We start from the raw sequence: 25,317 nt of genomic DNA, 5'->3' as shown, positions 1-25,317 counted from the left end.
TCATATGTGACCAGCAATCCATTGGTATTAATTTGCTCTATTTGGGTGTGTTCTTAAGCTGGTTGATATTGTGGTGTCATCTCTATGTGTATGCATTATGTGGATGTGTGATGCTTTAAGTTTTCTACTGTAGTCACAGGCTCATCCGCAAAGAGTGGTGGTATGATGTTTAGGAGTAGATTCCAAAGAAAGCAATTGTCATTAATCCAGTTGGGTTATACAAGGTGCAAAAATTGTAGAGCTGGTTATATAGGAACAATACTAGCAACTAAGTAGAATTTAAGATAGAATGTAGGTAACTATTCCATTGGAGTTGGTGAATTCTGATTATACATTGAGCCAAGGGTTTCCCACTTTCCCCTTGTCCTTAGCTACCTTCCAAGAGCATCAATGAAGTGGCATGATGTTGTGGAATTTATATAAGTACGGTCTAGAATTCAATCATTTCTCTCACATGTCAACATATTTTTCAAGCCTATGCCAAAAGCAATCTAATAATTAGCTTTGTTTAGTAAATGAGTTGGGGTTTCTCTCATTACTATTCATCACCATTTTCCAAAAAAACTCAACATCAAAACATTCTAATTTTTTCACTTTTTATATTACATCATTCAATTTTTATTATTATTCAAATAAAAAAATTACTACAAAACAAAACTTTTTCACTTTTCCATATCACTTTTTTTACTTTTTTATACAAAACATTCTTACGTTTTTTTACATCAACTACAGTGTCTAGGCCAACCCATTTACCAAACACCACCTAATAGATTCCCTCTTGTACTATAAATGCAAAGACATCTTTCTAGTAGATATAGTTATGTATGTTTTTGCTGGTAAGTAAGTATATTTGTGATTGTGCAAAAGTAAGAGACAGAAAATGGAAGAATATATTGAAAGTTGCTTTGGCCTGATCGAGCTAACATCAGTATCTATTGAACTTTAACTCAGTTTCAGTATATTGATGAAACTGCAACTACAAATGAGAATCTACATAAGTTGATTGGGCCGTAACATAAACCTAATTACTCATGATGACTATGTTACTTAATAGAATTTGAAGCCCAAGCCCCCATGCCTATGTTGCATTTCAATCGCTCTTCAGGCCATTGTGCAAAACATGATGAGTTCTTGGTGTCCAGCAACCACATACTGGCATGATGTCTCAAGGGAATCGGATTTGTAGGGTTATATTGCACAGATAATTTTAACTACAATATCTAAATCTGAAAAGTGGCAATTGTCTCTCAGAAACACAAGAAATGGCTAAAATTTCTAAAGTTTGCAATGTAACAAGCTTTTCATTTTGTAGATCTCATAGATTTAACCCTAACGACCCTTTTTTTTTTTTTTTAATCTGATTTAATAAAATATGTGATTTAAAAATTACATACAGTTTAGGCACATCAACTTAATAGACTGGCTTAAAAGAAGGTTTGAAAAAAAAAAAAAAAAAATCACTTTTTATGTAATTTATTTATTGAGATTTTCCGTTGACAATGCAATTCACTCAATTCTGCCGATCGTAAGCTTAAAAACACATGAATCAATATACTACTACGACAACGTCTTCATACCCAAAAATAATCTATGGCATCTTTTCTGTGAGAAAAAATAAATGCTTATACACATTATAGTCATGGAGGTTGCTGTAGCTGAGAGGAGAAAGATATTAGATATGTACCATATTGGAAGTCCTCAGCTCTAAACCAAAAAAGATTAAAAAACCAAATACAAGGATGATGTTAAATTCATAAACATTACTATGATGCTTTATAAACATTGTAATTATTATTAGTCGACAGCAATTTATGCAGAAGAGGAGGCTTTCTGGGAGAGCAGAGCCTTGAGAGATCCAGGATCTGTAATGGGGGCACCACAAGTGAAGTTTTGGCATACCAGAGCTACCACTTTATCTGCAGCAAAATTATTCTTCGCCATGAGGGCAACATTGCTATTATATTCCTCCCAAAACTCCATCTCTTCTTCACTGGAAGGGTCTACGTGAATAACCTGTAAATAATTTCACCGTTAGAAGAGAGACATTGTAAGACTGATATGACATAAAGGTCAAGGTAGTTTTGAGTTTTAACTCACTGTTTTATCGGGATCATATGCTGCGTGGGCTGCAACAAGCATGTTTTCGAACTCTATAGAAGGCTTATGGCCAACTAAGACAACTTGCTTCCGATGGGGAGCAGTGACCATGTCAGCTGCACAACACATCAGAGGCACTGCCATGGCCATATCTTTTAGTCTTGTCTCAAAAACTGCCTGTATAGGAGAACCAAGCAATGAGCAAAGTCGGGAATACTAGCAAGCCTAAAAAACTATATTTGACAATGGACCTTAGAGAAGCAACAGAGCTTACCAGAAGATGCTCTGCAGTCTGCCTGTAACAATCAGACCTACTGCCTGAAACCAAGGAGCCCAACCTTACAAGATTAATTGCAGAAACTGAGTTTCCAGAGGGCTCTGCCCCATCATGATCTTCCTTCACGCGGAGGAGAACCGACGGGTCTTCCCCTGGGGTATTGAAATAGCCTCCTCCCTCTCTATCAAGAAATAATTCATCCTGTAGAGAGAATTATCAACTAAATTCAAGAAAACAAAGTGGGAAAATGGGTGGGAAGGCTACTAGAACTTGAAAAGAACTGGGTTGGACATCGGTTCTTGCCTGGGTTTCTTGCAGTTCGGTTGCCCAAAGTAGCCACTTAATTCCACCACCAAACTCAAAAAGATCCAGCAAACCCGAAATCAGAAAAGCATAATCATCTAAAAACCCTGGTGCTTTAGATGGGCCATTCCTAAAGCTGTGTTGTAGCCTGTGTGTTTGCTCGTTATAGAGCTGTCTCCTGATAAAAGATGCCGCCTTCTCCGCAACTTCCATGTACTCCTGGGGCTGGATACAAAAAAAAAAAAAAAAAAAAAATCAATAAGAAATGAGCAAGGCAATCAGGAAAATATGAAGTTAGGAATAACACAATTAATAAATGAGAAAAAAAAAAAAAAAAGTAAAGAAAATAGGATAATGCAAGACATACATATATACCACATATTATGTTGTCTAAAATCAACTGAATTATATATAACACCAAATCCGTTGCTCGCTCATATGTAACAGTGGTAGTGGCCTGAGTTATCAGGAATGTTAAAAGGTTTAACAAGGCCTGAGCCTACCCATGAAAGGAATTTAGTAGTTTTGATGAGCACAGGCATAATAAGTACTTATCCCAAGTAAGTCTAAAGATCACAAACAGGTAAAATACATCAAGCATAATTCACTAATTGACAACTCAGTGACAGACTATTTAATTTCAACGCCCAAAACTTTGAAAGCACCAGATATGAAGTGGAAACCATTCAACTTAATAAGCATGATGCATCAACAGATAAGTTGACCACACTTAAATAAATGATGTATTTTATAAGAAAGTTTCCACACAATCATGCCAAAGATGGCAAAATCTTACATCACAACCAACAACAGGAAAGTTGAATTTGGTCCCCTCGTCGAATTTGGTCCCCTCGTCTTCATCCTTCAAAATTTTTGAAGCCCTTGCAAAGGATGATAGTGCCAGACCATTCCATGATACAATTACCTAGCAAGCACCTGATCTGTTAAACTGTGCACCATTTTTTTTTTAAAAAAAAGGATAAAACAAGTAGTTGATGAGTTCTTTAACATAAAAAGTTCATTGTTTTAACAGATACCTTATCATCCAAATGCGGTCTTGGTCGCTTTGATCTTACTTCGAATAGCTTTCGCTTACATTCACCCAAAATATCAAGATATTTTTCAACAGGCATGCCAAGTTTTGATGCCATTTCAGTTGGATTTTGTCTCTCAATCAGCACATTCTTTTCCTTGAATTCATGGTGAGGATCACTCATTCTAGAAAGGTCACAATTACCCAAAGGCTTTACATAGTAATGGTCCTTGAAAAGAGTTGCATGCTCTCCAAGTATGTCATCAATCTAAAAAACAGCCAAACCAGGTAAAAATGGAATCAGAGAGAACTGAATAACCACTAATCTCAGATCAAGAAAAAAAATAATTTGAGATTCACAGAAGATGTATCACCTTGAGATTGAGAATTTTTGCAGACAAAATTTAGCAAAAACTTCACATAGAGTTTAACATTCTTTCTAGAATACCACTAATGGTCAAATATTCTAAGAAGCAAGTATTTTTATTCAAAAATTCATCCATATAGCATTTATACTGAACACGATATTTATAGATACTGGAAAGTGGAGAATGCAGTCACCAAAATACCAGAAATGCAAGTTTATTACATGTATTATTTTTCTAACGTTGATTTTGATACCCAAAAAAAGGGATCGCCAATAAAAGTAATCAATGAAGAACGCAAACAACAATGAACAAGAATGCACCCAAATGCTACTTTTTGGAGGGTATCTGTACAGACAGAAAGATAAACTAGATGGAGCCAATATTCAAACACAACACATTAATAGATGTAGTCAATGAAATGATACTAGTCTAAAAGGCAGTGCTGGAAACAAGACACTGCAGATATAGGTCAGGCATAAAGATATATCAAATATCTCTCAGCATTCACAATGAAGTCAAAACATGCATTATACTAGGGAAGTGATGATGAAAAACATACCTCTTTGCTGGTCCATACGTAGAAGGCTCCCTCCTTTTTTCTCGAGGCACCTTCATTTTCGGCACTGTCAGCGTCCTCTGCTGAAAAGATCTCACCTTCTTGTCCAATCATGTCTCTCCCCAAATAATCAAGAATATCCCGAGATACACATGAATAGAAGATGTCTTTGGAGATAGAAAAAGCATCTAAATAGACATTAGCAAGCTGCCCTTGATCATACAGCATTTTCTCAAAGTGGGGAACTGCAAGAAAAACACTCTTGTCTCAACAACTCCATCACAACAATCCAGAAGGAGGAGAGAGGGCGTGGATTTGTCTTTACAGAAAAAAAATTAAATTACCCAACAAGAAAATGAACCATTATCTAAGTATCAAAAAGAAAGAAAAGGACAAAGCACAATCTTAGTGAGCTGGCCATTGCTGGCAATAATATAGTCTGACATATCAATCGGAATCAGTTATAGGTTCTTGTAGAAATGGCTGTTCTCTTAAGAAAAACTGACCATGCCAGCACTCGTCCACGCTATATCTATGAAAGCCACCTCCAACGTGATCATGGATGCCTCCTCTTGCCATGCATTGCAAGCTAAAGAAAACCTTTTTCAAAGCTTCATTTGCTTCACTTAACTTTCCAGTTTCCTCCAATTTTTTGGACCAGTGAAACATCAGCTGAATTTCGACTGGTCTAGGAAACTTTGGGGCAGATCCAAAGCCACCAAACTTTGAATCATAACTAGAAGAAAGCTAGCAAACATTGAAACAACAGATATCTTTTAATAAAACATTAAAACTCAAAGAAAAAGAAACTTAGAAGTAATGCAAATGCAAAAATCATATAGCCTGAAAAGAAAGGAAAAATATCACAAAGTTGTTTAACAAATATATTGCAGTTTGAGTAATGTTTTAAAGAGATAATCTCCTCTGTTTTGGGTCACTTTTGAATTTCAAATCATCAGATCAGCTGGATTCTTCGGATATTGGCCTTTACTCCTTTTCATTCTTTTCTCCTCCTTTGTCCGAAAATTTTGACCCTGACACCTATCCCAACCCCAATACTAACCCCATGAGAGCCATGAAAGCTCAAGCTAGCAAAGTCAAGGAGCCTTTACCCAATGCTGAAGTCTCTGCATTTGGCTTGTTGTTACAAGATGGACACCGCAACACCGAGTTGGTCATCTTCCTTTAGCTCAGAATTTTGTAGAACACGCCAAATATATATTTTATATTTAAATTTTTTATATTATTTAATAATTTTTTATTTGTTATTGTGTGTGACAAGTGTAACACTATGGTTAGTGCTGATATAACACATTGACGGATTCTGTCAACTTTTGTATCGGTAGAGACCAATTTGTTTACACTAGAGAGTGATTATAATTTTTTTAAACTCGGACTTATTTGTCAAAACTTCAAACCATAGGGGCCAAAAATGCTTTCATCCCTAAAAAAAAAAAGCATATCTTGTTGTGATAAAACCTTACCTGCTCTGCACATAGACGCAAGGCATTTTGTGGAAGCCCATCTGGCACTTTATTAGAACTTGCACTCGCAGATAATGCCTCTGTGAGCTGCTCAATAGCAAAGGCTCCACTCTTAACAAGAATATCCCTCTTACTATCCCAGGCATCCTTCACCTTTCTGAAACAACACGAGCAGTAAAATAATAAAGGGAAGTACAAAAGAACACCAATGTAATAGTCATGGGCTCAGACTTTCAACAATTTCTTTTGTTGCAATTAAGAATGTAACAGAATGTAATACAGAATGACAAATATCAGCCACCAGCACTACAAGCGGGATGGGGAGAGGGAAAATGATAGTGCTTCAGGGGCCGACATTTTCTCACCTAAGTATAGTCTTGAACCCTGGTCTCCCATAGTTGTCATCCGGCGGAAAGTATGTTCCACCCATTAAAGGTTTCAAATCAGGTGAAAGAAAGACACTAAGTGGCCAACCTCCACCACCGTACAAAGCCTGCACATAAGTCATGTATACCTGGAAAGAGAAAACAATTCCTTCAGCTCAAAGTGATGTCAACATAATTGGTGAACGAAAATTCCCAAATTACTAAACCCGACAGCACCAGAGAATGTCAAAACAGCATATAGAATATAAATTCAAAACAAAAAAAAAAAACGAAATGCAGCTTTACCATAATATATGATTAGTTGGAGAATGAAACTAAAATACCAAACCTTCACACAATTACAAGTGTCTATCATGCTGAAATTAATATGGACTTCGGAGAAAACAAAAAACAAAAAAGGATTCAACAAAGAGTTTTACATAAAGAACTAGAAAACTCACAAATTCCAGTAGAGTATAGAATGACTATTGGACAATGATCAAGATATCTTCACAGAAATATACTAATAAAACCACCCATTTACCTTATCAACATCAGGGCGCTCTTCCCGATCCACCTGTAGAACTGACATGTTAGACTCACAAGAACAATAATATGACACAAATTTATTTATTTTCCCTAAAGTTCTCTAATTTAGGAAATCGACCAATCTAGAAATGAAATCCTTAGGGTGACAATAAATTTGAACCGACCTTGATACTGACAAACCAATCATTCAACAATTTGGCAACCCCTTCATCCTCAAAAGATTCCACCTCCATAACATGACACCTTTTAGATAGTGTTCACAACAATAAATTAGTCCCAACAGTCATCAACAATTATAGGTAGAAGGTACATAAATCTCCAAAAATGGGCCAAGAATCTAACCAATGGCAGGTGCTGTATCCAACTTCAAATGAAATAGCGTCATTCATCACCGGTGAGCAATTAATTAAAATAAATCACACGTTAGTCCAATCTATGTGATATCATAAGAGAATAAGACATGGATATTGCTAGTGGAGGAGAGAATTTACTTGACAAGAAGATGGGCACGTCTCTCCTTCGCGCTTCCGCGAAGGCTTCCTCACCCCATGGATACCAATCAACCTTCACATCATATTCCGACAGTGTTACAATTTTTTTTAAAAAAAAAAACACCCCCCTCTAGGAAATTCAAGAAATTCAACACAATTCAACCCAATCATCCCCGTTTGGTTTCTGAGAATACCAAGGAAAAGAGGAGAAAAACAAGTATCTTATCTCAAACGGTGTCTGAGATTCAAAATTATGGAAAACCCACCTCAAGAAAGCCAAAAAAAACACCATTAACTAAACAAAACTCCTTGTCTTTTCTACCCTTTGATCACAAAGGCGATAAAATAAATTTAATAAAAATGAAGATGAAGATGAACCCCACTTACAGGGTTATGAGCATGCTGAAGAAGATAGGGACTGTGCTCGGCAGCTAAACGATTGGTGTGGTTGTGAGAATGCGACGCAGGTGCTGAGGGTCGTTCAGCCATGGCCAGGACGTTGAGGGAGTGAATGGGTCGAGGGAAAATGGGGGAGACAGGCCAAGAAAGCGAGGGAAAGTGAGCACAGGCACAAGGGTGTGTTCCAGGGAAGGATAGGAATTTAGTTGGGTGAGAGAAAAAGCGGTGGAGAGTGGGAGAGAGCAGCAGCCTCTTGAGCATAGAATTGTGGAGAAGGAAAGAAAAAGAAAGACAAGGTTTTAGTATGAAAGAGGAGGAGGTAAAGGTTGTTGTTGGTCCAGGAGAAATTGCCATTTGTATGTGAAATGGCAACGGCGGGTGAGAAGCGCCATGTGGAATCTGGTTTTGCTGGACTCTTGGAGTGGCTTGCCTCTAGACAAGTGTCCTTCGTCCTTCGCTTCGGTCTCTGACCTGTCTCCCTCATCTCAACTCTAAACCGAGTTTTGAGAAGAGGAAAATTAGCATACTTGGAAGGACAGAAATTTTATCCACCTTTCAAACTATTTAAAATAGTGTTAAGTATTTATAAATATTTAAATTATACATTAAATTCTAAACATCATTAATAACAGTTTATTAATTTAAACTAAATTTAATGTGTCATTTAAATATTTATAGACACTTGTCACTATTTTAAACGAATTGAAAAATATTTTTTCTACACTGATTTGAAAAAAAATTTTGTCCACCTTGAAAACTGCTTTTTTTTTTAGACAGTATCACAGTAAAAATTATTTAAATTTCATAATAATTTTGACTCTCACATTAAAAAAATAAATAAATAAATGTACACATTTTTTTTTTTTTTAAAGAATGTTCAGGTGAAAAACCAATACTCCCACTTTTTAGGGCAGGCCCATTAAGGCCCTACTTCGATTAGGCTCAAATGGGAATGTACCACGTTTTGCATGAGTTTGGGTTTAAGTAATTATTTTGCAATGGGAGAGGGTTTCGCCAATAAGTAATGCTAAACCTAGAACTAACCTATAACTATTAGATAACTCTTTTACAACTTATTAATATTGAAGAGTCACATGTTTTCAAAGGGTAGTTCAATCGACTGAAAACCACGACTCATAAAACAAAGATCAGTAAATTGAATCCTCTTTCTCCCTTATGTGGACATGTCAAAAAAATAAAAATAAAATCATTAAAGCCATTATAAACCAATTGTAAGTCTAGCATTTTTCTTCCCGCATAATGCATAAGTCAGATAAAAATTACTCTATATAGTCCTATACTCATGCCTTGATACGACCCACAAACAAAACATACAAACACGAGTTGCCACCACCACTAGCCATTACTTATATTCTGCGACACAATAGGTTCTGAATTCACAGTAACATTTCACCATGATTGTGATACAAGGGAACCACAGACATACAAGGTTCTGGGAAATACTTGTTACAAGAGGAAGCTAGATTCATATGCAGTAGCTGAAGGCAATGACTCATGAAACTATAAATGAAAAAGACTTTTCTCTTCTTTCTTTTTTTCTTTTTTTTTTTTTTTGTTGGTTAGATATGAATACAAAGATTACAGGTCACCTTTATACAATGGAATTACAATTTTAAAATTTAAATGGTGACTCCTCCCACGAGGCATCCGGAAACCATTTACCTTGTCATTTCATCTGTATTTGCATTTAAAAGATGCCTCATATTCAGACAAAGTATCAGCAAACTAAATGAGAATGTTCTACATGAAGACACCAGCTTCTTGTGGCAGATATTGTTTCCTTCGTTTGCATATCTTGTCCAATAACTTTGAAATTTTTAGTCACATTGCCATAAATGCTGGAAATCAGCCGGTTGGAGCAACTACGGACTCCGCAAGTTCCTCTAGTAGATCCTTCTGCTCCATAGCAGCACAAGCCTGCAAGAAACAGGCATTTCAGTGGCATGGAGATCATTACGCTGTGTTTTATTATTTTAAATTAATAATTTTCTTGCAATTCTGAGCATAATTTATGATTAAAATAAATCTAGAAGAAACAAAAGAGGTCATGCATCAATAACAAGAGAAATACTAATGTCCGAGAAGAACAGTACCTGGACTGCATTATCTATATCACCTTCAAGAAAAGAAGTGAGCTCAAAGTTCATCTTCAACCGGTGATCCGTAACCCGATTGTCCTAATTGAATGAATGAAGTGTTATGAACTCCCCCAAAACCGTAGAAGCTTATCAGCACCAAGATGAACGTTTATGACTTATCTCAATCACAAAATTACCCTTCCTCAAGAAAGCCAGACAAACTAACAATTTGCACAACAATTAGTTTCGGATCAGCACTAAGTGCCTCCCAATATAATGTCTTATTTACTCACCAACACACTGATAAAAAGAGTTCTCTTCTCTATCTCTGGGCATTTCTTGACTTTTTCCAGTAACTTTCAATAAACTCAAATAATTATTAATAACCTTTTATTAGGGTATAAAGTGGACTCCAAAATATTAAGAAAGCACAGATCCTAATATTAAGCTCAACGAAAAATGGTAAATGAAATATTAAATACCTTAAAATTGTATGTCCGAATCTTTTCTGAGCGAGCACCTGTGCCAACCTGCATTTTGATAACAACCATGAGACATACTTTAATCCAATGCCTAAAAACCAAATCTTAGGACATGTAAACAAAAAGTTATCCAGAAAAATTGGAATTATGCAACGACACCATCAATTGTATCCAGGCAAACAAGTTCGACTGCTCAATCCATAACCAGACATCAAAAGTCGGAGACTACGTATGTAATGGCAACTGGGCAGGTATTAGCAATAATACTGCCAATCCTCTAGCTATCATTCAGTATTAGAATAAATAAATTTTCTAAGAATTGATAGCATAAAGATATAAAATTCCTGGAGTCCTTCATGGTAAACACTAGATGGATACAGATCAAGACTCATCTTCCCTAGGAGTCATCAAACCAAATCTTAAAAAAAAAAATTATTTGCACAACATTATGTAGTTTTTGGTGCATTTGGAGGTGTTCTAGACAAGTATTGTCACAAAAGAGGCAGGACAACCACCTTTAAAAAAAAATAGCATCAATGACTCTCATACCTGAGCACGTTGGTATGCAAATATATGTAGAACAAATCAGAAGCTATCCTATTAGATCTCTAATTACCTAAATGTTTCTTCCATTGGTCAGCATATAGGATAACCATTCTGCATGTAATGTCAAGTTAACAAAGAAGAAAAATAATAATAATGCCTTCAAGATGGAAAACTGAAGATTGAAACATATGTTAAAAATAACTGTCGCTAATTATCATATCTTCGCTTAACTTCAAAGAGTCACCAATGTATATTACATTCATAGTACACTCAAATTTCCACCAAAAGAAATCAATTTCCAATGTGAAATATGCCAAGGAAGTATTGTTCATTGCCATAATTGCAATCTCATATGTATCTCAAATATCCTCTAAAGCTAAGATATACCTGTAATTTCCGTTGATTGCTTAGCCTCTCATGCTGCTCTCTTACTTTTATCTCATACCTGTAGTGAGTACAAGGGTCATCATAAACGCACCAAGATAATTTAAGGGGGTAAAAAGCAGAAGGAAAAACATGCAGTTTTAAAGTCGTATGAAATTATAAATTAAGGAAAACTACACTTACCGCCTCAAAATTATACCCAAATTGCAATGTCCCCCAAATTTTAGAAATTTGCAATTGACAACCCAAACTACCTAGCCCCTTCACTTAGCCTCCTTTGTTAAGGTTTGGGAAAAGTATACATACCCCCCTCAAACTACTACCCCATTGTCAATGTCCCCCTAAACTACCAATTGTGTCAATGTCCCCTATAAACTACCAAAAAAATGTTAATGTCGCTCCAAGGCCAACAAAAAGAAATGACCCTAAAAAATTTTCAATAAGACAAATATTCTTATAATCCACTATGGCCGGCCTGGGGTGGCCGAAACCACCCCCAAATGGCCAAGAGGTGGTTCGGCCACCCCCAGGTTGGCCTATTTGGCCAAGGGGGTTTTTCTTTTCTTTTTTTGCTTTTATTATTATTATTATTATTATTATTATAAGATCTTTTTTAAAAAAATTATGAAGGACATTTTTGTCCTTAGGGGTGACACTGACATTTTGTTGGTAGTATAGGAGGGATATTGACACAATTGGTAGTTTTTTTTTTTTTTTTATTTGGGAGGAGACATTGACAATGGGGTGGATAGTTGGAGGGGAATATGTGTACTTTTCATTTAAGGCTTTCTATTAAATCCAACAAAAATTATAAAAAATGACAATAATATTCCTGCATCACAAAAAAAAAAAAAAAAAATTCCCACTGTAGGAGACCCGTTGCCAGACCATGAATCTCCATGGCCAAGAAAGTCTTTTTCAATATAAGGTCATAATTGTATTTTCACAGAAATGACAAGGGCAATATGGACATTTTACCCATTTTCAAGTGGATTTAATAAAAAATCCTAATGGAAGGGGGCTAAAGGAAAGGACAATGTAGTTTGAGGGGTCAATTGAAACTTTTTAAAGTTTGGGGGGACATTGCAATTTGGATATAAGTTTGAGGGGTGTAAGTGTAGTTTCCCCTATAAATTATTAATTGCGCATAACAGACCATGCCATTAAGAATATAACAAATAAATAAGAAGATACTGTATAAGGATCATAGCTGCAAAAAGGAACAAAAAATAAAATAAAGATAAGATTGAAATGAAAACACTGCTTTTGATTAACTTCTGTCCCTCAAGATAAAAACACCTCACAAAAGATTCAAACTTTTCTTTTATGGTAATAATGTTCTTGAAAAATGAAAACATTGTACAACTCAAACCAATATGTGTGTGTCTGTTTATATGAGCACAATATAATGAGCATTAACGCAAGGTAAAATTGACACTCACAGTTTTGCTCTCAACAACTGAAAAGCACGATCCTTGTTCCGGAGTTGAGTCCTTTCTTCTGTGCAAAAGATGCGGATTCCTGTTGGTTTGTGGACAAGATCGACAGCTGTCTCCACCTTGTTCACATTCTGGCCTGCAAGATATTTATCCACGAGAAATGACCTAATGAAGATGTTCCATTCTTTTTATTTTTATTTTTCATTTTTCCTCCCACAAATGAACCATGGAAAAGCAAATCACTCAATGAAAACTAATATTCACAATTTTTGCAGGATTGTACCTCCTGCACCCCCAGACCTTGCCGTTGTTAGTTCAATATCTTTTGGGTCGATTACCACCTCAACTTCATCTGCCTAAATCCAGATATAGCATAAGTCAAAGATTTTATATATATATATATATATATATATATATATATATATAATGCAATAATGATAGAAATAAATGAGAAAAACTGCATTAACAACATCACATCTACAAGAACAAGCATATCCAGACTCTTTCACAGCCTTAGACTAAACTTTTCAAGACATTTTCTACAAATATGGATCCAGGTATCAACATTGTGAAAACTTGTCAGTCAGTTTAGCAAAGAAGTAATTGCATGCAAAATCAATTGTCAAGACAACTTTTCAAGTAAAAATGGCTGCCTCCCCAGACTAGACTGAAAAAAACTTGAGAAACTTGATTATGTCTCAGTGCTTCCTAACACATGAGATTCTAGTTAAAGCTAAAAATGTTTTGACATGAATATTCTTTCAGTTGGAATGTGTTATTTATGTTAGAAATGTACTCTACCTCTGGCATTATGGCTACTGTAGCAGTAGAAGTATGTACACGACCCTGTGTTTCTGTCTGAGGAACACGTTGAACCCGATGAACACCAGACTCATATTTTAATTTGCTGTAAACACGTTTCCCCTTGATCTCCATCACGTATGTTTTAAACCCTCCTTTTTCAGCCTTATGAGTAAACAAAATAAATATACAAAAAAAATCTGTGAATCACATCAAAACAATGGTTTACACATAATTCTCATGGAAAGTTAGTGAGCCATACATCAGAGCTTGATAAGGGGGTGAACTTCAAAGAGTTTCGTTCGCTGTACTTCTGATACATACGGACCTTGAAATAAAAAATGGAAGGAGCATTAGGTTATATGAAGAAGCACTTTCAGTAGAATAACTACTTAGTACAAAATATTTTTGAACATCCTAGGCCATTCATTTGAGAAAGCAAACACGAAGGGCGAAAATAATGCAGAAGCATGTAACTAACTCAAATATGATCCCAGGAACTATATCAAGAAACCAAGGGTATGTCTGATAAGTGTTTTGAAAAGTTTTTTTTGTGTTTGGATTTGAAAAGTGCTTTTGATGTGATAGAAAGTGCAGAAGTCCACATTTGAGAAGCGTTGTTTATGGGGTTCATAGAAGAAATTGTTCGGTAAACTTTTTGAAAATTGTATTTTAGTGTTTTTGAAAAGCGAGAAGTCAGGGGTAGTCTGAAAAGGAGAAAAAAAAAACCCTCGAGGGTGGCCGTGCGGCCATCCCTCTCCTCCCTTGGGATGGTCATGCAGCTACCTCTCTCTTTTAATAAGTCAGCATCCACACTTGAAAAAAATAAACAGTTTTCTCAAAATACTCCTATAAGGTGTAGGAAGCGTTCCAAAAAGTGTGTTTTATTTTTTTAATAGTGTTTTGTGTTTTGTTTTTTGAAAAGTATTTCGTTTGGTAACTATTTTCTGAAGAGTGTGTTTTTGTATTTGGAATGTTTGGCAAACATGATCCATTATAATCCATGTATGCCGTAAGCTAAACCCATTTATCTGGCGTCAATGGTAAAACCTTTAATTTCAAGGTCAGCAACTTTTCCGTATAAAATAAATACTTATCAAAAAAAAACTTTTCTGTATAAAACAATAGTAAATATTTGTTTTGTTTTGCAATATTGTACACAACTCAACATGAATCCATGCCATATATTCAGAAGGAAAAAACGAAGCATGTACCTACAAGATCACCAGCCCATATTCCAGCCTCATCACCACCAGTACCTGCCCTTACTGCAAAAGAAGAAAAACACAAATTTTTAGATTCAGAATGAAACAGAAGAAATTACCGAACAGAAGAACCTTAGTTAAGCATCACAAAAGGAGCACAATACTCTCCTTTCATTCTTGTCAGTAGAGCAAATTAACATCTAAAGCATTTAAAAAAAAAAAAATTCCAAAATTTTAAAGCAATCAAACAATTATTTCAAAGAGGGGAAAGCAACTCGTAAGCATTTGTATCCTCTAAGGAATTTGGTATGAATTTGACAAAAGCTTGGTTGACAGATTACATCACCCATGCTGTGGCTTGTTGTCGTAATCAAGATCAGCAGCTAATTAGTTTCATTTTGTTAATTGTAAAATGCTAGTTCTGTGAGAAGTATTACGTAAGGAGTAGCATAATGGCCAAATTCTGGCTTTCTCTCTGTATATTGTAGAAGTTGGAACACCACTTGTGAGGAAAAAAAAAAAAAAACAAAAGGAAGAACACCATTGATCAAAGTTGATCATTTAGTCCAGTTTTCCATGTATAAGGTTCCAGTTTTTACCATTCCCATAACCACTTTAGAAATTATATTTGGTTAAAAATCAATCAGATAGTACAATTAATTCACTGGCAGAAGAGGATGTTTACCTTCAAGCATTATATTTCTTGCATCAAGAGGATCAGTGGGTAGCAGTATCACCTACCAATGTAAATGACATTGCACCTTTTAAGATTCACAGGAAAAGGTAAATAAACTAAATAAATGAGACAAAGAAAAACAACAGGAAACCCCGAATCAGATAAGTGAAAGAATACTATCACAATAAAATGATGCGGAAAATCATAGAGTTTTCCTTTGGAGCTCAAATTGAGATGCTTGCCAAATTAACAATTGATAAGAGATCTCATATCAGATCAAGTTTGTCAAGTCCCATTTAAATGAAGCTGCTTGAAATCAAATAAGTAAAACAATAAATATAGTAAAATGATATATTGCTTAGAAAAATGAAATTTGAGAAGATAAACCAAAAAAAAAATATCTTAAACAACAGATCAAGCATTTGAAGAAGCACATAGTTACAAAATATAATAAAAGAAAAGGAATATGTATATGAAAAACCAATGTACTGATACAAAGTGGACAACCTTAAGTTTCTCCTCAAGCTCCTTGAGTTGATTGGATAAAGAGTCAATTTCATATGATATCATCTCTGCCATATCCTCATCACTGGCATCCTCTTTTGCTAAAGCTGACATGATAAATATGTGAGGAAGATATATGACTGTCAACACAAAAGCTCAATTTTCTAAAAGTTTTTTGTGAAAGTGAACAGGAGGAAGTAAACCTTTCGTCTCTTCTAACTGCTTCTCACAGTCCTTGAATCTCCTAAAGGTTGATACAACCTATGTGTCCAGAACAAAGGAAAAATTATGTCAGTTAAAAATGAAACTAACTGCAGCAGATAGTTCCAAGTTAAACCCAGCATGAGAAAGAGCAAAATTAAATGCAGTACCTCATCAAGCTCAGCCATAGATTGTGCCAACTTTTGGTATTCGCTGGGATTTGAAACGACATCTGGATCAGCCAGCTTGACCTAAAATATCAATTGGGTAGATTCAAATTGAGCATAAGAGCTAGATTTTCATAGGCCAATCACTGAAAGCCTCAACTTAAGCTCCTCTTAAAAGGGAAACAGCCTTTAGCGAAGATGGTAAATGTACCACTCTGCCATGCAAAATTTGTTACACTTATTTCACGCTTGTCTTCAGATTCCCTACTATGCCTATGGGCCGTGCATACCAGTTGCTGCAAGAGTTCAAAGGGACTATGCGAGGAAATGATACAACGACTAGGTTAACTATAATGGTTGGCCTACAATCACATCTGAACTAAATTGTCTTGAATTGGATTTGAAAATTCATTCAAGCCCTATGTTCCAGCCTTATGAGAAATGTTAATCTGATCTCCACAGAGGGAGCTCTCATTGCTCTTCCATGGTTATAGTCGCTCTAAACCATGGGAATTCTATACTTCACTTGTGTTTATTTATTGACCACTTATTTCTCTCATACTCAGAAGGCCAAAATCCCAGAATCGCTTTACCAAATAACCAAGCGTTAGTTTCAGATACATCACTTTAATCAGTCCACCATAGTTTGTGATGCATATAATGTGTTTCCCTCCGTTGGGAAATAATACATACAATTCTTTATCCAGAACATTAGTCAACCCCACCATCTTCTGAGCTAAAATTATCACACCAGTCTCCCCTCCTTCTAACACTTAATTTTGCTAAGTTTCAATCCAACTTCATAAGTCCCCATCCCAAATAATTGCAAACTATTCCAGAGTCTGTATCAGCAAACGTGTAAAACTCTAGTTTTATCAAATTCCTCAATACTCCGAAACACGCTAATCTATCAAACCCCACTTCCCAATCAATTATCTACATACTCGGAATTAGAAATGCACTTCAAAACATTCTCATGCCTTACAACTACAATGAGAACAATTTTTTATTTTTTTATTATAAGTACAATGACAACAAATTAATTCAGCAAGGATGATTTGCCTCAGAACACACCCCACATACAAACGGTGAAAAAATTTATTCAAATATATTACGCTATTCATAAAAAACATACCGATAACTCCTTCCACGTCTTCTCTGCAGATTCCAGCTTCGTTATCAAATACGGTTCCTGCATTTCATCAAACAAGAACACAACAATAAGCACAAAATTCACAAAACTCCTCGGCCCCGTTTGTTTCCCCAGAAAATAAATTCCAAAGCGAACAAAAAAAATAAAATTCTTTCCCTAAAAATTATATATTTCTTTATCAGGAATTGTACGGACCGCCATGCAAACGATTCTTCGAGCTCTGTGCGTATGAGAAGGTCGAATGACGAGACAACCTCTTCTCCATTGGTCCCGAAAACAACGTCGTTCTGGGAACTGATTCAACGTTGCTAGAACTCGACCTGTCGAGCTCGCTGTTAAGCTATTCATTCTTGTGGTTTTAGCAGGTTTTGGGAGGAGCAGAGAGAGTGGAAGAGAAAGTTTCTGTTCCAGTCGAAGAGATAAAGTTTGATATTGGGGCCTGTTTGGGTAGTGGATTACCGTAATCCCGTTTAGGAATTAAGATGAGTATCGAATCAGCTTAGGTTTTATCTAACCCGTCGGTCGGATAAGGCACCTCGTGACAGTCCTTTTGGCTGCTCGTGATGGTTATAAAGCGTTAAATGGAAGTAAAGAAAGCTTTCGATTAAGGGTGCGTTTGGGAGTGCGTTTTTAAAAAAATAATTTGTGATTTTAAATCAAATTATAATTTTATGGTGTTTGGGATTGCAATTTTAAAAACGTAAATTTTAAAATCGTAAAAAATTATGGGATTTTCATAAGCTAATTAGAGGATGTTTATTTGAAAAAGTGCGAATTTAAAACAAAATCACGATTTCTATTAAAAAGATATTTGGCGCAATAGTTACCTTTTTTAGAATGGAAATGAAAAAAATACCAATTATACCCACCTAAAATATATTAAAACCCTTCTTTTCTCTTCTTTTTTTTTTTTCTTCATCCTCTCTGTCTTGTTCATCCTTATTGGTAATTTGGTCATGAAACCGCAATTATATGTTAATGTTATCCAAACACTCAATTGATAAAAAAAAAAGTACTTTTTAGTATGTTTTACCAAACGCCTGTGCGATTTTAAAAAATAGCAATTTTTAAAACGCAATTTTTAAAATCACACTTATTGAAATCGCACTCCCAAACGGGCCATTGGTTGCAGGCAGGAAGTTTATTTAATTTATATTTATTTTTTATTTTGTAAAAATAGAATTTTCATGGTCAGATTTGTAATTTAAAAGGTTTTACATGTCAAATACCTTTCGGCCCATGTGGTTTATCGACTTTATTTTTTGTCATTCGGTTTTAATTGGTACCACAAATGATACCTGGGTAATGGCAAAAGACGGAGATAGTACCTCCATCTAAACTCCGTCCAAAATTTGACGAAAAGTCACGTCAGCACCATTAAAAAATCAACACATAGTCAAACGACCCCAAGGCCCCACCCCCTAAGGGCCAAATGGGACGCTCTTTTCCCATTTTTTTTAATATTTTTAATTTTAGAATTTTAATTTTGTATTTTTAATTAATAAATGGACATGTGCCAATTTTTTAATGGTGTTGATATGACTTTTCGTCAAATTTTGAACGGAATTTAGACGGAGGTACCATCTCGGTTTTTTGCCAATACTCAAGTACCATTTGTAATACAAATTGAAACCAATGAGGCAAAAAATAAAATCGTTAAACCACAAGGGGCTGAAAGGTATCAAACCCTGAATTATTATTAAATTTTGATTAAATTGTGATTTTAAAAGCCACTTCATTCATGAAGTAACACAATAGTGACTTTTATAATTACTGATAGTAAGATTTGGATTTATTAAGGTTTTGGGTTCTGAGTTTTTTTTTTTTTTTTTTATAACTATTTTTGTACTCCATCTTTGATAGTGAATTTATTTATGATCATTTCCGCTTGTGGATGTACCTCACATTGAGGGAACCACATAAATCCTAATATTATTGTGTGTGTGACACCATAAACAAATGGAATAAATATTCATTTTACAAAATTTTACGGCTAATCAAATGGAAGGGCTTTTAAGGAGTTTGGTTAGCATTTTGGCTAAAAAAAATTAAGAAAAACTTTACTGAAAACCTTTGAACTTTCATTCGTTTTGAAATACCCCATAAACTTTAAAATTTCTCAATTTAGTTCCCTGAACTTTTAATTGCTCTTAATTTGGACCCTTCGGTCTATTTTAGCCATTAAAAATACCAACAAAAAAAAAACCAAAATATCCCTGATTTTTGTTTTTTTAAATAAAAAAACGTTTTGGAAGTTTGAATTTTACATAAAAGTTAGGGGTATAAACGCCATATAACGTTTAAAATCTGACAGAATGGTTCAAATTGAGAGCAATTGAACGTTCAGGGGACTAAATTAAGAGATTTTGAAGTTTGAGTGGTTTATCAAATCAAGTGGAAGTTCCGGAGTCTTTAATAAAATTTTTCCAAAAAATTAAGTGCATATAAGCCACTGGAAATGCTCGCTCTTTAATTTTAACTCAACATCTTTAGTTTTTATTTTTTATTTTTTACTTTTTACTTTTTACTTTTTCCTTTTTACTTTTTGTGGCCTGACTACACATGTTCATATTGATTAATACAATTTGTAGAGCTTAGTGCTAGTCCATATGCTAATAAGCAAATCATTAGAATCATTAAGTGCCCGCATATGTTGTATTTATGGGTTCTTTTGTTAGTTTGAACTTTGGAGTGTGATGATGTTGTTGACAATAGAATATATATATTTTTAATTGGATATGAGAAATTTCTTTTAACTCATTATATTAAATTGACATGCGTTCAAAATGCATGTTAGAAGTTTAATAAATTGAATTTTTTTAAAAATTTTTTAAAAAAAATCTTCAAACATAATTTAAAGAAAAATTTGATCCCTTTGTAATATCTTCCAACTTTTTTTTTTTTTGGAAACTTCAGAAAACCCCCCTAAACTTCCAGCCAATTTGAAAAACTCCCCCTGAATTTTCAAAACTCTCATTTAGGTCTCCTGAACTTTGATTTTCTCTCATTTTGGACCCTTTTAACATTAAACTACGTCGTTTTGGATGTTTTATACCCATTTTATCCTTCCCCAAAACTACGTCGTTTTGTGTCCTAAAATTACAACACCTACCCAGCCCAAAACGACATTGTTTTAGGCATTAATTTTTATTGATTTTTTTTTTTAAAGCCAAAAAAAAAGGGAAAAAAAAAGAAGAAAAACCTGGTGGTCGACACCCCCCCTGGATCGGTTTAGTGGGTCGCTGGCCATGGGGTGGTCCGCCATCCCCCAAAAGGCCAAAAAGGGGAGGGGATGAGGGGAGCGAGGAGTCGAGCTCATTCTCAGGGTAGTGCTCGCCACCCATATCGGCCGTGATGGGTGGCCGAACTACCTCTTTTGCCCTTGGGGTGGGTCCCACACCCCCAAATGCACCCCATCCCTTTTGTCAAGGGTGGTTTCCATCACCCCTTGGCCATGGGGGTGGTCGAACCACCCCCAGATCGGCCAGGGGGTGGGGTGGTCCGGCCACCCCATTTTGGCCAAGGGAGTGGCTAAAGCCACCCCCGATTTCCCCTTTTTTTTATTTTTTAATTTTGCTTTTTTAAAAAAATAAAATAAAATTAATGCCTAAAACGACGTCGTTTTGGGCTGGGTAGGTGTTTTAGTTTTTTTTTTTTTTTTGAAAGGTGTTGTAGTTTTAGGATACAAAACAACGTAGTTTTAGGGAAGGGCAAAATGGGTATGAAAAGTCAAATTGTTTGACTTTAACGTTAAAAGGGTCAAAAGTGAAAGAAAACCAAAGTTCAGGGCGCCTAAGTGAGAGTTTTGGAAATTCATGAGGGGTTTTCAAAACGGCTGGAAGTTTAAGGGGGCTTTTTAAAGTTCCCTTTTTTCTTTTTTTCTTTTTTTAAGATACAAAAGAAGAAAACAAACTATGAGCAATAAACAAACCAACAACAAAAATCACAAAAATACATTAAAAAAAAACAATAATGAAACTTAATTTAGACAGATGCCTAGTAACTCATTGCTCCGAAGGAAGGCATTAGAAGAGAAAGTTGAACAGGAATGCTGGTAGCAAAGTTGGTGGTGGCCCTTAATCAAAAGTGCTCTCAAGATAATCTTAAAAAAACTTAGCCCAAGACCAGCTTCTGAGTGAATTTTAGAGGCTAAGAGGCATATGTACAACAGTTGAAAGATCTCCTTCTAGGCTATTGAGTTTGAATATCAACCAAATCAAAAGTTGTTTTAAGTTCGGATCTGAATCTAAGACAATTCTAAAGGTTAAAAATGCTCTTTAGAATACAGCTTAGGAGGGAAAATTGATTTGCTAGAAAATATCCTTAGTAGCAATGGCAAATGTAGTACAGCCATTGAGATCGGAGTCATAGGAAATAAGAGAGCAGATCAATGAAGATGGAGAGAAGATGCATGAATGACTGAGGTGGATGGATGAATGTAAATCTGACTTTCAAAACCCAAAGTGGAGAACAATAAAAAAAGAAATAATAAAAGATAAACCGATCTAAAAAGGCTAAGGGGATGAGTTCTTCCCTCCTCCCTAACACGGCAGCGTGTCCGAGAAATTTTTGGGACCAATAGGAAATAAGAGAGCAGACCAATGAAGATGGAGAGAAGACGCATGAATGCTTGAGGTGAATGGATGAATGTAGGTCTGACCTTTAAAACCTAAAGTAAAGAACAATAAAGAAAGAAATAATAAAAGATAAACCAATCTAAAAAGGTTGGGGGATGAGTTCTTCCCTCCTCCCTAACACGGCAGCGTGTCCGAGAAATTTTTGGGACCAATATACATGGGAGTGTGTTTGAAAAGCATACTTAAAATAAAGTAAAAAAAGGATTAGTGAATGATATCTTCCAACTCTTATTTGGTTGGTGGTTTCGATATTGGGTGACTTGCCAATGGTATGTTGGTTTTATGCAATGATGGCAATGATATTCTTTAATATTACCCATAAGAGCATATTTTTAGTCAATTACATTATGGTCTTATATTTAGAGCCGTCTATGTTGCTAAACGATGTCGCACTAAAAGAAAGCGATTGAGAGTGCTAGCGCCGTATACAGCTCTCTGCTCTCCCAAAGCCGCCAACTGACGTAAGCCGGGGCCCCAGCTGACATGTGATCAACATACATGGCATCTTCCTATTGGCCATCGTCAAAAAAGCCATTGATAACTTTTGACAAAAATGAAAAAGAACAAAAGTGTAAAAGTCTTTGATACCCATGACTGCATGCACGGACTCTTTTGTATTTGTTCTGCTTTTCTCAAAAATAAAAAAAGAATATTATTGGCTCTTTTTATTAATGTTTTTTTTTTGGGTGGTATTTTTTATTTTCAATTTAAAAAAAAATGTTTTGTGTGTTTTAAAAGTCTCTTGTATTTGAATTATTTGTTATTTGGGAGTGTAATAATGCCAGCAATACTCCCCCACTTGTGCGGACATGTTAAAAAAAAAAAAAATTAATAATAATGCCAGCAATACATCCATTCAACCATTAAGGATAATGGGTAGTTTATGGACAATTTTTTTTTTCAAATTTGATTGAAGGAAAACTTTTTAATTTAGTCTATTAAATTGACATTTGTTCTCGGAGCATGTGATTTTAACATGCATTTTTAATAATGAGTAAGTTCATATATTCTAAAGATAAATATCAGTTTAATAGATTGTATTAGAAAAATTTATTCCAAAGGCGTTGGCAAAAGAGGCAGAGACAGAATGGCAGCTATGGGAAAAATCTATTGAGCAGCAGGAGGACAAAGCCGAGACAGCACCCAACGAGCCTACTCCTTTTCTGCGGTGGACAGCGCCAGTTTATAACACATACAAGGCAAACTGGGATGTGTCGGTGAAACCAGTTTCTAGGCATTTTGGAGTGGGCATCATTGTTCGGGATTACATGGGCCAAGTGTGTGCAGCCTCATGTCTTGCCTTCGAAGGACGTCCGGACCCTACAGTGGCGGAGGCGATGGGGGCTCTTTGCGCCGTGGAATTTTGTCGAGATTTGGGCCTCAAAAATATTATGTTGGAAGGGAATTCCAAAACAGTGGTCCAAGCAATTAGCTGAGGGGCAAATTGGTGTAACTTTGGCCAAATTATTGAAGTTATCCATGCTATTTTGCTGGGTTTTAGGAGCTGGAGAATGGAACATGTACGCCGTGCCGCAAACGAAGCAGCTCATGGATTGGCAAGGGCAGCTGAAATTACGGGGGTTGATAGAATTTGGATGGAAGAAGTTCCGGAGGTTGTACATGATATAGTTGTTTTAGAGCAATTTGCTCTTATTGTTTAGAGCTGTTTTAGCTCTTGGTATTTAGAGCTTTATGCTCTAGATGTTGTATTTCCCCAGATATTTTTGAATGAGATCAATCGTTTATTCAAAAAAAAAAAAATTATTTCAACTTAATTAAGAGAAAAACTTTGCCAGTTATTTATTTATTATCCTTCTTTTTCTTTACAAAAATGTGGGGCTATGTGTCACTAGAAGAAATGTGCATTAATATTCTTTTATTAAAGATATAGTTTAAATATTTTTGGGCATGAAAACAAAAAGAAAAAAACTAAGTGGGAAGGACCACTAAACACATAGATAGTGAGAATATAAACAAGAGAATATCCAAGAGAACTCACTCAATTGGGAGGGGACACATTCCAAAACCTCATTCATGTACATGTCTCATCTAATATTAGCATGAAAAGTACCATCACTATTATTCTCTTCGGTTGGTCACTTACTTCTTCTTTTTTTCTTGTATTATTCTACTATCACCCCAATGCCATTTTGTCACATATTCAAAGCTTCTTGAACCAATGAACCAAAGACATTTTTTTATGAGAAAGAGAAGAAATAAAATTAAATCCTAACCGTTGAAAAATATACAATACATATATTGTGGGGTTTTTTTTAAGCACCTATACCAAACCCCATTTAATAATGGTTGGAAAGGAATAGGATATTATCCAACATGCATCAATGATAGAAAGATGGTGACATAAGATTTATTTATTTATTCAAGGTTTTTGTTTAATGTCTTTTATTTTAAGATAAACACATTACACAAACAATTCAAAACACATAACACTTTTTTCAAGAGTAATGCTATTCTTTACACTTATTTATTCTACTTATTTCATACTCGTCGGCGTGCCGTATTAAAACATGTAAAATGAGTATGATAAATAGACGTAAAGAGTAGCATTACTTTTTTTTTTTTTTGGTAAAGTTCACTTAATCCCCTCAAAATACCACCCCAATGACAATCTACCATCCAAATTATCAATTGCGGCAATTTACCTCCCAAATTACCAAAACAATGACAATGTATCTCCAATTTTTTAAAAATGACAAAATTACACTTACTAAAATAAAAACAAAAATACTAAAATTTAATTTTATTTTCAATTTTTTAAGGGTACATTGTCATTGTTTTAGTAATTTGGGGGGCAAATTGTTGTAATTGATAGTTTGAGGAGTAGATTGTCATTGTAGTGATAGAACTTTGAGGGGGTTAAGTGGACTTTACCCTTTTTTTTTTTTACCAAAAAGGTAAGGAATTAGGATTTATTGAAATTCTTAGGGAATTTCAGTTTTTGGAATTTCGAATTCAGGTTGTCCATTTTTCATCTAATGATTATTGTTCTGCCACGTGTCCCACTACTAATAAAATAATAAAATAAATATTTTATTATTTTATTAGTAGTGGGACACGTGGCAAAACAATAACCCTTAGAT

At 35.2% G+C, this 25,317-nt stretch overlaps 3 protein-coding genes across 3 annotated transcripts; 1 reads left to right on the top strand and 2 right to left on the bottom strand.

The window, feature by feature from the left end:
- Positions 1-1,552: 1,552 nt before the first annotated feature.
- On the bottom strand, positions 1,553-8,356 carry LOC132168544 (uncharacterized). Its single transcript, XM_059579543.1, has 15 exons — positions 7,911-8,356; positions 7,524-7,596; positions 7,375-7,396; positions 7,197-7,275; positions 7,028-7,060; positions 6,484-6,632; positions 6,119-6,275; positions 5,141-5,381; positions 4,638-4,879; positions 3,715-3,978; positions 3,474-3,602; positions 2,678-2,902; positions 2,372-2,575; positions 2,098-2,274; positions 1,553-2,013 (listed from the first exon to the last, which is right to left on the bottom strand). Exons 1-15 carry the CDS (start codon positions 8,274-8,276, stop codon positions 1,810-1,812), a joined length of 2,565 nt encoding a protein of 854 aa, XP_059435526.1. The 5' UTR covers positions 8,277-8,356; the 3' UTR covers positions 1,553-1,809.
- An 853-nt stretch (positions 8,357-9,209) lies between these two features.
- Positions 9,210-17,954, bottom strand: LOC132168545 (peptide chain release factor APG3, chloroplastic). The gene is made up of 15 exons (XM_059579544.1): positions 17,775-17,954; positions 17,562-17,618; positions 16,430-16,510; positions 16,262-16,319; positions 16,062-16,165; positions 15,564-15,615; positions 14,892-14,941; positions 13,936-14,001; positions 13,674-13,838; positions 13,156-13,228; positions 12,876-13,008; positions 11,437-11,494; positions 10,504-10,551; positions 10,037-10,120; positions 9,210-9,860 (listed from the first exon to the last, which is right to left on the bottom strand). Exons 1-15 carry the CDS (start codon positions 17,925-17,927, stop codon positions 9,789-9,791), a joined length of 1,254 nt encoding a protein of 417 aa, XP_059435527.1. The 5' UTR covers positions 17,928-17,954; the 3' UTR covers positions 9,210-9,788.
- A 5,134-nt stretch (positions 17,955-23,088) lies between these two features.
- LOC132169106 (uncharacterized) lies at positions 23,089-23,877 on the top strand. Its single transcript, XM_059580191.1, has 3 exons — positions 23,089-23,092; positions 23,261-23,609; positions 23,718-23,877. Exons 1-3 carry the CDS (start codon positions 23,089-23,091, stop codon positions 23,875-23,877), a joined length of 513 nt encoding a protein of 170 aa, XP_059436174.1.
- Positions 23,878-25,317: the final 1,440 nt, after the last annotated feature.

The sequence above is a fragment of the Corylus avellana genome, chromosome ca2 (assembly GCF_901000735.1).
Source record: "Corylus avellana chromosome ca2, CavTom2PMs-1.0".
NCBI lineage: Eukaryota > Viridiplantae > Streptophyta > Magnoliopsida > Fagales > Betulaceae > Corylus > Corylus avellana.
The sequence above is the reverse complement of the archived record's forward strand: the minus strand, read 5'-3'. Positions and strand labels throughout refer to the sequence as shown.